Here is a 14,138-nt window from a genome sequence, read left to right on the forward strand (position 1 = left end):
ACGTGGCAATTCGAATCTGTGCCTCCCCAAACTACACTATAGGCGGGACGTACACGCACAATGGCCAATAGTCACGGGTGTTTGCAACCTGCAAGTTTTCTCAACCAATAACCAACAGGAAAGGGTTTACGACCACTATGCTATTGGTTGAAAGAACAAAGCCACGCCTCAAAGCTTCCTTGAGGCTTCCGTGTTGCGCAGCTGCTCTGGCGGCATCCGGGTTGCGAGGGGCAACAGGTTGGTGGGAGCTGAGGGGGTTCCATCAAGACTGAGGAAATTCGTATAAACTCTCCAGGTAGATGGTGCCAGCCTGCTTGGTCATACTGGTATTAGTCATGTTTAATACAGACTAGTTTATACAAATAATAGTATATACAAAGATGGCAACATTTTACCAAATATATACATACATTTCATATTATGTATTTATACCATATTGTTGTTATTGTTTTATTAATGATAATAAATCATTAACTATTACATATATTTAGGCCCCATAAAAACAAGTGTAGCAGTAATGTATTAGAATGGTACCTGTACATGAGGGCAACATATCTAATACAGATACCATCCCTATGCTTCTATGAACATATTTTTCAGTGTACTTACATTTTAAAGTGTATTAATTTTGAAAGAAGAGACATGAATGTCTGGGGTCCCATGATGGAGCCTTTTCCAATCAGAAGCCTCCTGCATAGGGCCCCACATCAGTCACTGGGCTATGGAGGGCTGAGCTGGGCTATGGAGGGCTGAGCTGGGCAATGGAGGGCTGAGCTGGGCATTGGAGGGCTGAGCTGGGCAATGGAGGGCTGAGCTGGGCAATGGAGGGCTGAGCTGGGCAATGGAGGGCTGAGCTGGGCAATGGAGGGCTGAGCTGGGCAATGGAGGGCTGAGCTGGGCAATGGAGGGCTGAGCTGGGCAATGGAGGGCTGAGCTGGGCAATGGAGGGCTGAGCTGGGCAATGGAGGGCTGAGCTGGGCTATGGAGGGCTGAGCTGGGCTATGGAGGGCTGAGCTGGGCTATGGAGGGCTGAGCTGGGCTATGGAGGGCTGAGCTGGGCTATGGAGGGCTGAGCTGGGCTATGGAGGGCTGAGCTGGGCTATGGAGGGCTGAGCTGCATCCTACACCCAGTTTAGTTATTGTTATGATTTTTATTGCTGGTATGTATTTAAAAGGCACCAACATATTTGTCATCAATTTACAATAAAGCACAATTATGCAAACCACCCCCATCCATGATATTGGCACCTTTATGCTTTTAAAGGTACTTAAAGCTGCTCTGTACCTCCAACCCCTGTAGCAGCATTTTTGCCACAAGGTAGAGTTAGAACCTTGCCTCAGATGGCATTTTACCAGGGACAGTAAATAGCTGTTTTGTAACTTTCAGAACCTTTTTTAACTACACTAGTGGCCCCCTTATCCAGTCCAAGAGAAAGAGGCGATCTCGCCAAGCGAGCAAATCTCAACGTGTATGGGGACCTTAAGTCAGGAGTCGAAGGAGACAGAAGCAGCCCTAGAATAGCTTCTGACCTCCAGAGCCCAATGCAGTGAAAGGATGGGCTAAAGGCATCCTATATAGATGCTCTTGGATTGAGAGTCCTCTTTCACATTTAATTAACCACTGGGCCAGTAGCCTATAGAGCTTCTTCACTATCATCTTTTTCCATTTAGAATATTTCGTAAGGTCTGGGCACTACCCTATCACAGGTGAAATGTTATTGGAATGCTAATGTATTTTCCCACATTCTTATGAGATGCTTTTGAGCTGCATTGATCACTTTGTTTTGTTATAAATTTTGTAATTAATTCTTTCACTTTTGTATTAAGTAAGGAATCCTCTCCTTTTATTTATTTTTTAGCAAATATGGCCTTGTTGTTTGGAATCAATAGGCCTGCAGTGGCTTATTCTATGACCACGCTTGGTTCAGGGATGATGAACGCTGTATTTTATTTCTACTATGTGAAGCTTTTCCTTAACCGGTACAAGATATCTGAGGTTGCGTTTCATCAAGCACAGGTATAGTAATTCTTTATAAATGAATATTTAACCATAGTAAGGCCCTTTCAGGTACATTGAATACTATACATTTTTTGATCTGTTTATTAAAAGGAGAAGAAATGGTTCAACTACTGGGGTTATAAATGTCAAGCAACCCCCAGTGATTGTAATCACATACCTTATGCCACAGCCAGTGCATTTGTTAGCAGAAACCGGAACTGGCCTAGGGTACATGTGAGCGAGTGATCCTCTTTTTCCCTTCTTCTCTCTTCGAAATCCCTTGGCTGACTCATGTGCAGTAGAATGAAAATAACAGATTTTTTTGTTAATGTTTGGATGACAAGAAGCAGGAAAAGGGACACTTGTGCAGATCTACCACAGGCCAGTGCAGTTTTCTGCTAACAGCCAGCCTGGGGTATCAGGAAAGTGATTACAATCATTGGGGGGTGTTTAACATTTGGTACCCCTTAATGTTTGAATCTTTCATACTCTTTTTACTGAGCACTTATAATTTAAAACCAATAGATGGATTGTCATACAATGTGCATGTGGTGCCACTCGACTCATTCTATATATAAATATAGATTGTAAGATCCTGTGGGCAGAACTCTCTGATCTCATTTTTATTCTTAACCCTTATTTTTGAAATGGTTGTAAGGATTCTGTTAGTTATAAACTACTATAAAGTGCTGCATACAGTAATTTGTAGGTGCTATATGAACAAATGATGAGGATAAAATGTGACATAGTTATAGATTCTCTATATTATAAACTAAATACAATGTGCTATTGGTATATTTTATGCAGTATTGCTAAAAATATTTATATTCTAAAAAAGACCCTTTAAAGGAGACATATCCTATAAAAATTTAGAATGTACCAGGGAATTATACTTCTCTAGATATAGAAGGATTGTGCTTAAATAAGTTGTGTTTCTGACTGATTTATTGTGAAATTCCACAAAAACCCCACTAGCCCCACCCATCTGTTCCACTTCCTGCTGGCTGAATTCTCTGGATGTGCAGGGGGGCCAGCGGCTCTCAGTACACTGCACTGTAGGATAGGAACCAATCAGCAGCTAGGCTGACCTGATAGGGAACTGAAGCCTGTCTTTGCTTGTGTGAGTGCAGGGCTGTGATTGGCTCTCCTCTCCTACTGTGCTTCAGGCAGGGACCGTTAGGACACGCCCACTCTTCATTTCACACTGGACAGAGAAGTGATACGATCTATAGGGAGCTCCAATAAAGGGGCCATTTTTACAGAGAGGATTAATTTTTAGCCCAAAGGGAAACCAGCACCATATATTATTCACAATTGGCTACAAAATAAGCGTTTTTCCCATTTATCCAATATATCTCCTTTAACCCAGGGTTTTTAATTGTTTTCTCTGGGATTAAGGTTTGCGAACCAAAAATTAAATTAAACCCTGCTATGTACCTTATTTTAGTTATCATGTTCTGTTCTATTTAAAGTTACTGAACTGCATGGTGTATTTATATTCATTCGCAGAAAAGTAGCCCACCTTTTATAAAGGATACGCACAGACAAGTGTTCTGTTGAGATCATTGCCAACCAGTATGGTGCATATAAATATTTTTATGTGTGCATGTCCACTTCAGGGTTATTTGGTTAGCTCAGTCTAAATAGAACATATTGCATGGTTATTTAGTTTAGACAAGGTTGATTACCCTTGTAGAGTTTACTCCTGTTTGATCTCATTTGCAGTCCACTTTATAGTGAACATTGGCATATCGTTTAGTTCAAACATAACTTTTTATATAACAGTTGTAACCTGACTAGTGACTTTCTCTTCAGGTGGTTATTTTTACTCGCTCTGTAAACTAAGTGTACAGTGGAAAAAAGAAAACAATAGGATTGTTTGACGGAAAATGTTACAGTAGGTTGAAGTAACAGGTATTCCTGATGGTCCACTGGGCAGTAGCTGCTTTCTACTACAATATTTGTTTTTTTAAAAGTGGAACCATTCAGGATGCTTTTCTTTGTGTGAGATTTTATTAACAACATACTAAATATTATATTATTGCATTGCCCACAAGACCATTTAGGCTAAAGCTAAGGGAAGTTGCTCCTCTGTCCTCATATAATAATTAGTAAGGTTGTTCAGCAAGCTGGGCCAGATTCCTTTCAAGCATGTTTGGGTGGCTCCTGTTTATTTAAATTGTACATGGATATATTCATCTTCGCTAGTTATCACTTCTAGAGAGATTAAGAGCCATCCATTTTATAAAGACAGACAAAAGCATAGTTATTAACATCCCCATCTTACTATTTCCTAGGTTGTATTCATGATTTGGAATGCCATCAATGACCCGCTGTTTGGTTACATACAAGATAACTCCAAAGTACAGTGCTGCAATCGACGTCGCCATTCCATACTGTATGGAGCCCCATTGTATGCCTTAGCCTTCCTGCTTCCCTGGTTCCCATGGAAAGATTATTCTGCAGGTGAATGGCTTATTGGCCTTCATCTTGTGGTGGCACTGTGTGTGTTTGACGGCATGCTTACATTTGTTCTTCTAGCACAATGTGCCCTTTTTGCAGAGATGTCCAGCAAACATGAAAGTCGACTCCAGCTTATTAAGTATAACCAGGTGGCATCATTGTTGGGCTCTTCAAGCATCTTGATTTGTGGGTTGGTGTCCGACAACATGGAAAATTTCGCAAACTTTCAAGTCTTTACATTGTTTCTGGCTATTGTATCCGCTGCGTGCATGTGTTACACCGGTGTGTTCGGTGTAAGCCAGTATGAGAATATGCCGAAAAGCTTTGATAGCAGTCGAGCAGTAGAATCTGACCTCTCATGGGCCTCAGTCTTAACCCTTACCAAGCAGATCCTCACACAAAAGAACTTTATTCTTTTTGTTTCCATGAATTTTTTTCAAGTCTTTCATGGTACTTTCTGCAGCAACTTCATGATTATTTTCGCTGATAATCTCATCCCTAAAGATGCACTGCCATCTTATGTAAGAAGCATCATGTATGGAGCTGGCTTCATTTGCCCTCAGGTAAGCATGCTGCGAAGATTCCATTTGTGTGCTTTATAGTAGCTGTTCAAGCTCATTGTAGGGTAAGAGTGCAGACTCGTGAGGAATATGCGACATAGCTGTGTGGTTCATTTTGGGTAACTGGGTCAGTGTGTCTGTGCTTCTGCTTTATTGACGGTAACCTTTCTCAAATAAAAACAACCCAGGGTTCATTGCCATTCTGACATGACGCTTAGTAATCAAATCCATTGCAACACATGGGTTACTGTTTGCTCAAACCTGATATCCATAAATAGTAACCAGTATGGGGATGGGGGTCTGAAAGGAGCCAGAAAGCTTTCCACTGCCCAAGGTACACAGGTCTAACGTATTATTACCGTGTTGTCATTTTACTGTGTTGTGGGGGGAAAGAATTGATTGGCTGCTCTTATATCCTGTCCAAACTATTGTTTGTTGTCTAGACATGTTGCTTAGCACAAAATAAGCTTTGTTAAAAACATACAAACCTTTTTATGGTTTTGATGATAGTATCCCACTGAGGGACCCCAATGAGCAGATTTCCCCAATGGACTAAAAAAAATAATATAATTGTATCATTATAATCAGTTTTGATATGTTATTGTGATGATTAGCTAAAAACCTGAATTTTTCAGGAATTTTTTGGCACCACAAAAGTCTGGAACTGGGAAACACGCTCGGTTCAGTGTAAATTTGGATGGTTGAAGGGCACTGATCCAACTGATTATCCCACGTGACTAACATTTGATTTGCTGAGGTGCAGACCTATGTAATAAGTCAAATTACTCAGACCAATGGCCCTACAGTCCCACTGAACAATGCCCAAATTACCAAACTGGGTAAAACACCTTGCTCCACAGCTGGGAACTCTTTGTGTAAGTGCACTGAAAGCATAAAAAGCTAAAACTCAATATTGTCACTAAACATAAACTATTACTGCATGTATTTATATTCTGTAGAATTGCGAGTGCATGATGGGGCCTTCAATAATAAATCTCTGCGTGTTATACAATAACATGGACCCTTCCTCCCCTCCTTAAAGCTTTTTAAGACATTAACATGTGTTTTTGTATTTTTGTTTAGCTGCTTGTTCTAACCAATCACTACCTGCTGTCAAAGATTGGCTACTATAAAGTGATCCTGTATATTTTCTACATTGAGGGAATTATGTCAGTTTTGATGTTTTTAATTGGACCTCAGCATTACTATATATTGGCCATATTTCTCACAGCTAACATGTAAGTATGTTTTAGCTTGCTCAGGCTTCAATCAAGGTTTTAGTAATGCATTGCACATTGTTTTGATGCTGTTTTTTTCTGCTTTATTTTGTGTGTCTGGATAAATTAAATACATATTTTTTTAAACACAGTACGGGGGTAAGGAGGGGCCTGAAGCCAGAGAAGGCTATAGCAACTTAGATCAACTTATTATATAATTCAAATGGTATAATACATTATTATATATTTCAACATTAATATATTTTATGGCCTGAATTAAGACATCACTTTGAAACCAAATGATTTTAAGCATGTTACCACAATTATATGTAAGCATGCTTTTTTTCTATAGCAAACATGAAACAAAGAATGTACATCAGAGTATTAAGAGAAAGAGCCCCCTGCCCCTCTGGGCTTACTATATATAAAGGGATTCACATGCTACATACAAAGAGTTACAAAGAGGATTGGCATCATGTGCTTTACAAAGGAGACAAATGATTTCCTGGTGTATAAGAGCAAGGAGGATCCAGACAGTGTTTGTAGTTACTTCTTTGCGAGATACAATTGTAACAGATTGTAGATTCAGTAGAATTAACTCATGCTTCTCGTTTTTCTGTGTTATGATGAAACCATAGGCTTAATTTGCACTATCCTTGCCCAAGGGTATCCTGTCTCAGTAATGGCTACACACACGGGCCTGCTAACCCCTGTGAGTTGCTTCTTGTTTATTTATCTGGAAGCTTTGTGAGTTACCCTGATTCCAATTTAAATATGAGCATGTCTGCATATTTGGGTGATAGTTACCCATGGAGGGCTATATACTCGGCATTCAACTGAATAGAATTATTGATTGCTGCCACAAGTGATTGTGATCAAAATGCCCCATGCATGATAGCTCTACAGCTGGCCACACACGTGGCGATTTTTGATCTTTTGCCCGACCATCGGTCGCATCAAAGATCGTTCCAACCCTCCTCTCACGTTCAGTGTTGAATCGTCAGATATGGAGGTAGAAACAATAGGATTTCTACCTCTTTCTGCCAATATCGGCATCCTCCTGTGATATCAGTCGCCTCGCCAACTTGCCATACACGCACCGAATATCGTACGAAACAAGGTTTCATATGATATTATCGGTGCGTGTATGGCCAGCTTAAGTGTTCCATGTAACAACAAAAGGCACACTATGGAAAACAATGCTATTCTTTCCTTATTGAAGAGATAACAAAAGCTACTCTTGCTACTTACCCTCTGTCAGAGAGATTACAATACCTGTATGGATTGATGTGTTAAATATTCTAACCAGACTGACCCCTTAAGATGTGGAGTGTTTGCACCTGTATTTAACAAGGGTTGGTACCAGGATATAGTAGGTTATAAGCACTAACTTTATGTGTCTTATTTCTGTTTCTAGGGTACTTGTGCATGCCTCTTTTAGTTTGTTTAATCTTCCCCTTGCTGATATTGTGGATGCTGACTTGGAAAAATACAAACGCAAGTAAGTGACCTATAATGCTTTTTACAGTACTTGTGCCTGAGATCCAGAAAATTACAGTACTTGTATACACACACATTTTAGTCTTTTATTCAACATAGCAATTCCTAAAGTACTGGGCAAAAGTCTTAGACACAAATATTTTTGTCTTAGTAATTTTGTCAGTGGAAAAGAGCGTATGTTAGTGAATGTCAATAAAGAAGAAAAAAGTAACATAATACATCCCGTAGATCACTTAAATGTAGTGGTTTGAAATTGAACAAGTTTTACATAAACAGGGTTTACCCAAGCAGAAATGAATTGGCAGACAGGTAATTACTAGGGACACACCAAATCCAGGGTTCAGTTCAGGATTCTGGCAAGATTCGGCCTTTTTCAGCAAGATTCAGATTCGGCCAAATCCACACTCCTGGCCGAACTGAATCCGAAACCTTAAAATGACATGACTTTTTGTCACATACACACGGAATTTGGTTTATCTTTAACCCTTCCGTGTCCTAATTTGCAAATGCAAATTTGGTTTGTTATTTAGCTGAATCTTTTATGAAGGATTTGGCCAGATCTAACTGGAAATATAGACACCCTACTTTCTAATCCAGGCCTGCCCTACTGCTAACTCATGGACTCCTGCAGGTAGATATCTGACTATATTTTGACTAAGGTTTGGGTAAGGAAATATTCAAGTATACCATGTTTTTCATTATGAAGTACCACTGGTTTTCTGTATCTATGGCTGACAATTCTTTTAACACTATAGGTCACCGCTGTCCTCTATGGTGTTTGGAACAAATGCTCTCTTCACAAAGCCTGCACAGTCCCTGGCTCCTATGTTGGTTGTGACTATACTGAACCAATATGGTTATGATCATTTATCCAGCAAGAACACTGTACCAGATCCCAGGTGAGTTGGCTGTGGATCCTTGGATATGTAAATCCCCAGGTGCTTGTTTATTATGGAATATTGACAATATCTTCCATTACAAAAAAGGGTGGCTCTTTATTTCATCGCCTGCTGTCCAACTTCTGTGGTACTGAGGGCCGAAATTTTTCTGGCTTACATGGCGGAGGGCCGATAATGGAAGCCAGTTTTGACCACTCCCCTTCTTTAAACCGCACCCACTTTAAACTACAACCATGTTATCACAAGAGCTTTTAAGACCATCCCCACATTAATGGTGGCAACACAGCAAAAACTCAATGGTTGGTGCTCACTGCAGGGATATCACCCTTCATTCCTATGTGAAAGAATTATATTATGTCATATTAAGACATACGCTTAAATCCATATGCCTCCTCCACCTCTGTGGATAGCACAGCAACCCCCAGCATATAATTACACACCTTAGGGACTTTAGGCCTGCCCTCCCCTGCCTATGTGTGCCATACTCTGCCTGCCCTACCCTGCCTATGTGTGCCATGCTATGCCTGCCCTCCCCTGCCTGTGTGTGTGCCATGCTATGCCTGCCCTACCCTACCTGTGTGTGTGCCATACTATGCCTGCCCTACCCTGCCTGTGTGTGTGCCATACTATGCCTGGCCTACCCTGCCTGTGTGTGTGTCATACTCTGCCTGGCCTACCCTGCCTGTGTGTGCCATACTATGCCTGCCCTCCCCTGCCTGTGGGTGCCATACTATGTCTGCCCTATGACACTCACAGGCAGCATACAGTGACACAATGCTGGATGTGTGAGAGGGAATGTCTGAGGTGTGAACAGGTGAACAATGTGGGGTTTACAATCTGAGCCTAGGGGGTGAACAATGCAGGGGGTGAACAATGCAGGGGGTGAACAATGCAGGGGGTGAACAATGCAGGGGGTGAACTATGCAGGGGGTGAACTATGCAGGGGGTGAACTATGCAGGGGGTGAACTATGCAGGGGGTGAACTATGCAGGGGGTGAACTATGCAGGGGGTGAACTATGCAGGGGGTGAACTATGCAGGCATTAAAAGGTGTGATCAGTACAGGGGATTACATGATTAAACAATACAGGGCGATTACAGCCTGTATCTGAGCTTTGAGCAATACAGAGGTTAATCTCAGTACTGTTACCATTTAAAGTTTACACAAAGGTAAATCATCAAAGCAGCCAGACAGGTGGGAGGCATGTGGCCTGCGGGCCCACCAGTTTGACAGCCCTGTTTTAGATTATTGGAGAGAGAATAAGATCTTATCTTAGCCTATCTGGAAAGAACTCTGGCTTTTTGTGCATAATTGATCCTGATGTAATAGTGCTGGGGCAGGTATACTGCTTGAGTAATAAAAATTGTGTAAAATGTTGATGTGTGGCATCCTGGTGGATAAAGCATTTTCTTTGATTAAAATGAGCCATGTTTCGAGATGTACAAATAAAATATATTCCAATATAGTTAAGGTTTTGTCTCCACCAAGTGGTAAAAAATGCACATTACACAATTTGTAGAACTGCATGTGGGCAGTAATTCCATATACAGATTCCCAAAGGAAGCTACTTATAGTCTACAGAGTGGAAACGACCACATAGTATAATATACAAACATAGTGCAGGGTTCCATCCCCATTTCAGTGATAATACCATTTATGAAATATACAGAGTACAGAGTTTCATCCCTGTTCGCATACATAACTTGTTAGCAAAGTTATAACATCTCATTATACAGCAGCACTATGCAATCTCAATTATAACAAATCCTTAAAGTTTCAAACAAACAAATACAGATTATAGTCCTTATTCAATCCATTTGTACTATGTTTGTATAATATGCTATGTGGTCATTTCCTCTCTGTAGACTATAAGTAGCTTCCTTTGGGAATCTGTATATGGAATTACTGCCCACAAGCCTTGAGGAAGAGCCCGGTCCGGCTCGAAACATCGCATTTTGTGTACAGTATGAATTTGATCTTTTAATATACTTTTTGCACTTTAAAGTGTGTGCTGTCCATTCTTGAACTTATTTTATATGCAAGGATATCGGAACCTGTTGGGGACGTGCACCACATTTTTGTTCTATTGCTGGGTGCTGTACTATTACATAAAACAAGTGTTTTATATATATATATATATATATATATATATATATATATATATATATATATATATATATATATATATATAAATAATAAATAAATTGTGTAATGTTCATTTTTTACCACTTGGTGGAGACAAAACCTTAACTATAATGGAATATATTTTATTGGGACATCTCGAAACATGGCTCATTTTAATCAAAGAAAATGCTTTGATTAAAAGAAGTTAATCAATTAAATAACATCTATTTTTTTCCTTAGTTTGTTTTTAGGACTCCATGATGCAATGTTTAACTTGGCCTGCGCTGTTCCTTTATGTATTGCCGCAGTTCAGATCTTTATTTGGACACCGTACTCTATCCGGAGTAGCCATGTGGTTTCTGCATATTAAAGGAGAGTCTCCTGAAGGATTGTTTTACTTAATAGGAAGGACAGAGAACTGGTGCCTTATAACAGTGACTTATTTAATGTTGGCCTGGTATGGGATCTGTTATTTACAATTCAAATGTAGTCGTAAGAAAATCATTTTTGGGGTTTACTGCTTTTATTTGTACCCTAGAATTTGTATTTAAGCATTTACTTGACAGATAGAAATACTTGTGCTCTGAGTCACAGATATATCAAAAATGTGCTGTGTGCCATAGAGATGGCCTAGACCCTTAAGGCCAAGAGATTATTGGCCCTCTTTTGTGATGCTATGTAAGTTATGGTGCACAGCACTAGTTGCATTTTGAGACAGAATGTGTTTTGTAATCTAAACCCAGAACAACTAATATTTCTGAAACAAAAGAAATGAAGCACGTAACATTGGGTGGGTGTTTGGTGGACTGTGAGTGGGTGGGGTTTTAGTATAATGGGATGTCAACTGGTTAGATCAAGGGTGTAGTTGTGTGGCCTATTCTACTGGTATGAGGCCTGCGATTCTTGATGCGAAAGAAGAAATATTGGTGGACTAATGGTAACTACATTGTAGAGTGATTCTAGCATTGTCGCTCTACTGCTACTAACAATAGGTAGTGAATCTTCCCCTGGGGTTTGGCTCCACAGACACATATGGCACTTACACATATAATGTGATATATGGCACTTACACATATAATTATCCAGACAAAATATGAAGTGATACACATATCCTGCTCGCTAACCCCCCACACGCAACGTTAACGCTCTGTAGGTCACACTAGATTTGGGGATCTTGCAGTCCTACCCCAGTATGACTGACATCTGATGTTTCTGGGATCACTCCATTAAATCTGTAGAGATGTCCAAGCTTGAAGATAATTCTGAACTGGGTGGTGGGTAAGAGAAAGGTACACTGCCTTAATTATTTATTAGTTATTCTGATGTTCTTGAAAGGAACATGTAAATATCAATTTAAAATATGCCATAACCACCATAAGCCAAAGGATATTTTATAAAAAAATAGTATAGTAATTTGTTATAATAATGAAGAAACTACGTGTGTGTGTGTGTGTGTATATATATGTATATGTGTATATATATATATATATATATATATATATATATATATATATATATATGTATGTGTATATATATATATATATATATAATATAATATATATGTATGTGTATATATGTGATGATATTCCTTTCTAGCAATGTTCAGGTAGAATTTCCTGTAAAAGTATATGGTGTATGTATATAAAACTTATGCTGGGTATGCAAGGGGTTTAAGGTCTGTTACACTTGGCGTCTACCTCTTTATCTGTTACCGCTAAGGTAAAAAAACTGGTTCTTTAGGCATTACTATTTTAAATATACAGTATCTTTTTATTGGGCTAAGGAAAAAAAGCATCACTGCCAGCTCTCATTCATAACAGCTGGAGGGTGGTACAAGTTAGGGATGCACCGAATCCAGGACTTGAGGAGGGGGGCATATGGGACTGAACAGTTATGTCACATGTGCCCCCCTTAAAACAGCAACTATATATATTTATATATATAATATATATATATATATATATATGTATATATATAGACAGTGAGCCGCACACACAGGGACTTTGCAAAAAATAATAAGTTTATTTGGAAAAAAGGTCCAACGTTTCAAGCACCAACTGTGCTCTTCCTCAGGGACAAACCTGGTTTGTCCCTGAGGAAGAGCACAGTTGGTGCTCGAAACATTGGACCTTTTTTCCAAATAAACTTATTATTTTTTGCAAAGTCCCTGTGTGTGCGGCTCACTGTCTTTATAATTATTTTTTTGCCAGCACCCTGGGCGATTGAACATCTATAGGGTGTGCTCTGTTTGTTCTCGTGTATATATAATATATATATATATATATATATATATATATATAAAAAGGCTGAGGCACACACTTATAGGGATAACAACCTGGGTGCAAATCAGATAAACAATGTAAATATGTAAAAAATGCTGATGCACACCAGGAAAATTTTATCAAAAAAAAGATGCTTAGTTTATTTAGATCGACGTTTCGGTCCTCACCCGGGACCTTTATCAAGATATAAAATGTGCAAACAAACAGTGTTTATAAAGACTCACCCACCAGTTAACCACCACCAAACCACACCCCTCTCTGGAGTGGCTGTGTTAACCCTTAAAAAAGATCTCAGTTCCAGCAGATATCAAACCAATCACAATTCCAGGTAATCTGTAAAATAAATATTTTGGGGGTGTTTTTGTTTGTTTGTACACAGATGTACATGAATCAATGACTATCTGCCTCTGATTCACAGGGATCGTTTCTCCACCCTCACTTTAGGCTGTCATTGTTGTTCAACCCATTCTTCACCTTGTTTCATGTTGAAGTGATGGATTCTAAGACTTGCAGTCCCCCAGCTTTTTAGAGACTCTGCCCACCATGGAAAGCAGAACAACAGATTTCTTTTATAACACTGACTCACACAAAGAACTTTATTATTTTTCCTCTTGTATGTCAGTTATCAAAATATTTTAGAGATTCTGGTCCAGCAGGCCACCCAGTTCCTGCCGGCAGAATTTTAAAATGTGACCAAAAAACATCTGCCTGATTCCTGTGAATCTATCAGTCAAGCAGTTTTTTTGACCAACCAATAAGCTAGTAACTTGGTCTAGAGAAATCCCTAGGGGTCGGTGGCTAGTGTTGGCCTGTGTTATACTGAGAGATCATTTAACTCTGACCATTTTACCCAACAGGAACAAGTTAGCAAATAGCATTTTTCTACACACCTCTGTGTTCAGTGGTGTAATAACCATGGAGTCCGGGTTGTGTGACACAGGCGATATTGCTATAATCTTTTTAGTGCAGAGGATGGCCAGCATTAACATTCACGCGGGTGCAACTATGGTGGTTGGTGGGTACACATAATTTGTAAAGGGTAAATATGAAGAAGAATACATGGCAATGGCTCTTTAACATCTAATTTATTTTAT

The 14,138-nt window shown here is 39.5% G+C and overlaps 1 protein-coding gene across 1 annotated transcript; it reads left to right on the forward strand.

Annotated features, from left to right (window-relative positions):
* The first annotated feature begins 157 nt into the window (after positions 1–157).
* LOC100486607 (transmembrane protein 180) lies at positions 158–12,060 on the forward strand. Its single transcript, XM_002931956.5, has 7 exons — positions 158–295; positions 1,860–2,017; positions 4,297–5,025; positions 6,106–6,260; positions 7,657–7,740; positions 8,495–8,638; positions 11,003–12,060. Exons 2-7 carry the CDS (start codon positions 1,865–1,867, stop codon positions 11,130–11,132), a joined length of 1,395 nt encoding a protein of 464 aa, XP_002932002.1. The 5' UTR covers positions 158–295; positions 1,860–1,864; the 3' UTR covers positions 11,133–12,060.
* The last annotated feature ends 2,078 nt before the right edge of the window (positions 12,061–14,138 follow it).

Source organism: Xenopus tropicalis, chromosome 9 (genome assembly GCF_000004195.4).
Source record: "Xenopus tropicalis strain Nigerian chromosome 9, UCB_Xtro_10.0, whole genome shotgun sequence".
Lineage (NCBI taxonomy): Eukaryota > Metazoa > Chordata > Amphibia > Anura > Pipidae > Xenopus > Xenopus tropicalis.

Coding starts and splice junctions, on each gene's coding strand:
- LOC100486607 (XM_002931956.5), top strand. CDS start 1,865: ATGGCCTTGTTGTTTGGAATCAATAGGCCTGCAGTGGCTTATTCTATG. Junction 6,261..7,656: donor ATATTTCTCACAGCTAACAT/GTAAGTATGTTT, acceptor TTCTGTTTCTAG/GGTACTTGTGCATGCCTCTT. Junction 8,639..11,002: donor AACACTGTACCAGATCCCAG/GTGAGTTGGCTG, acceptor TTTTTTCCTTAG/TTTGTTTTTAGGACTCCATG.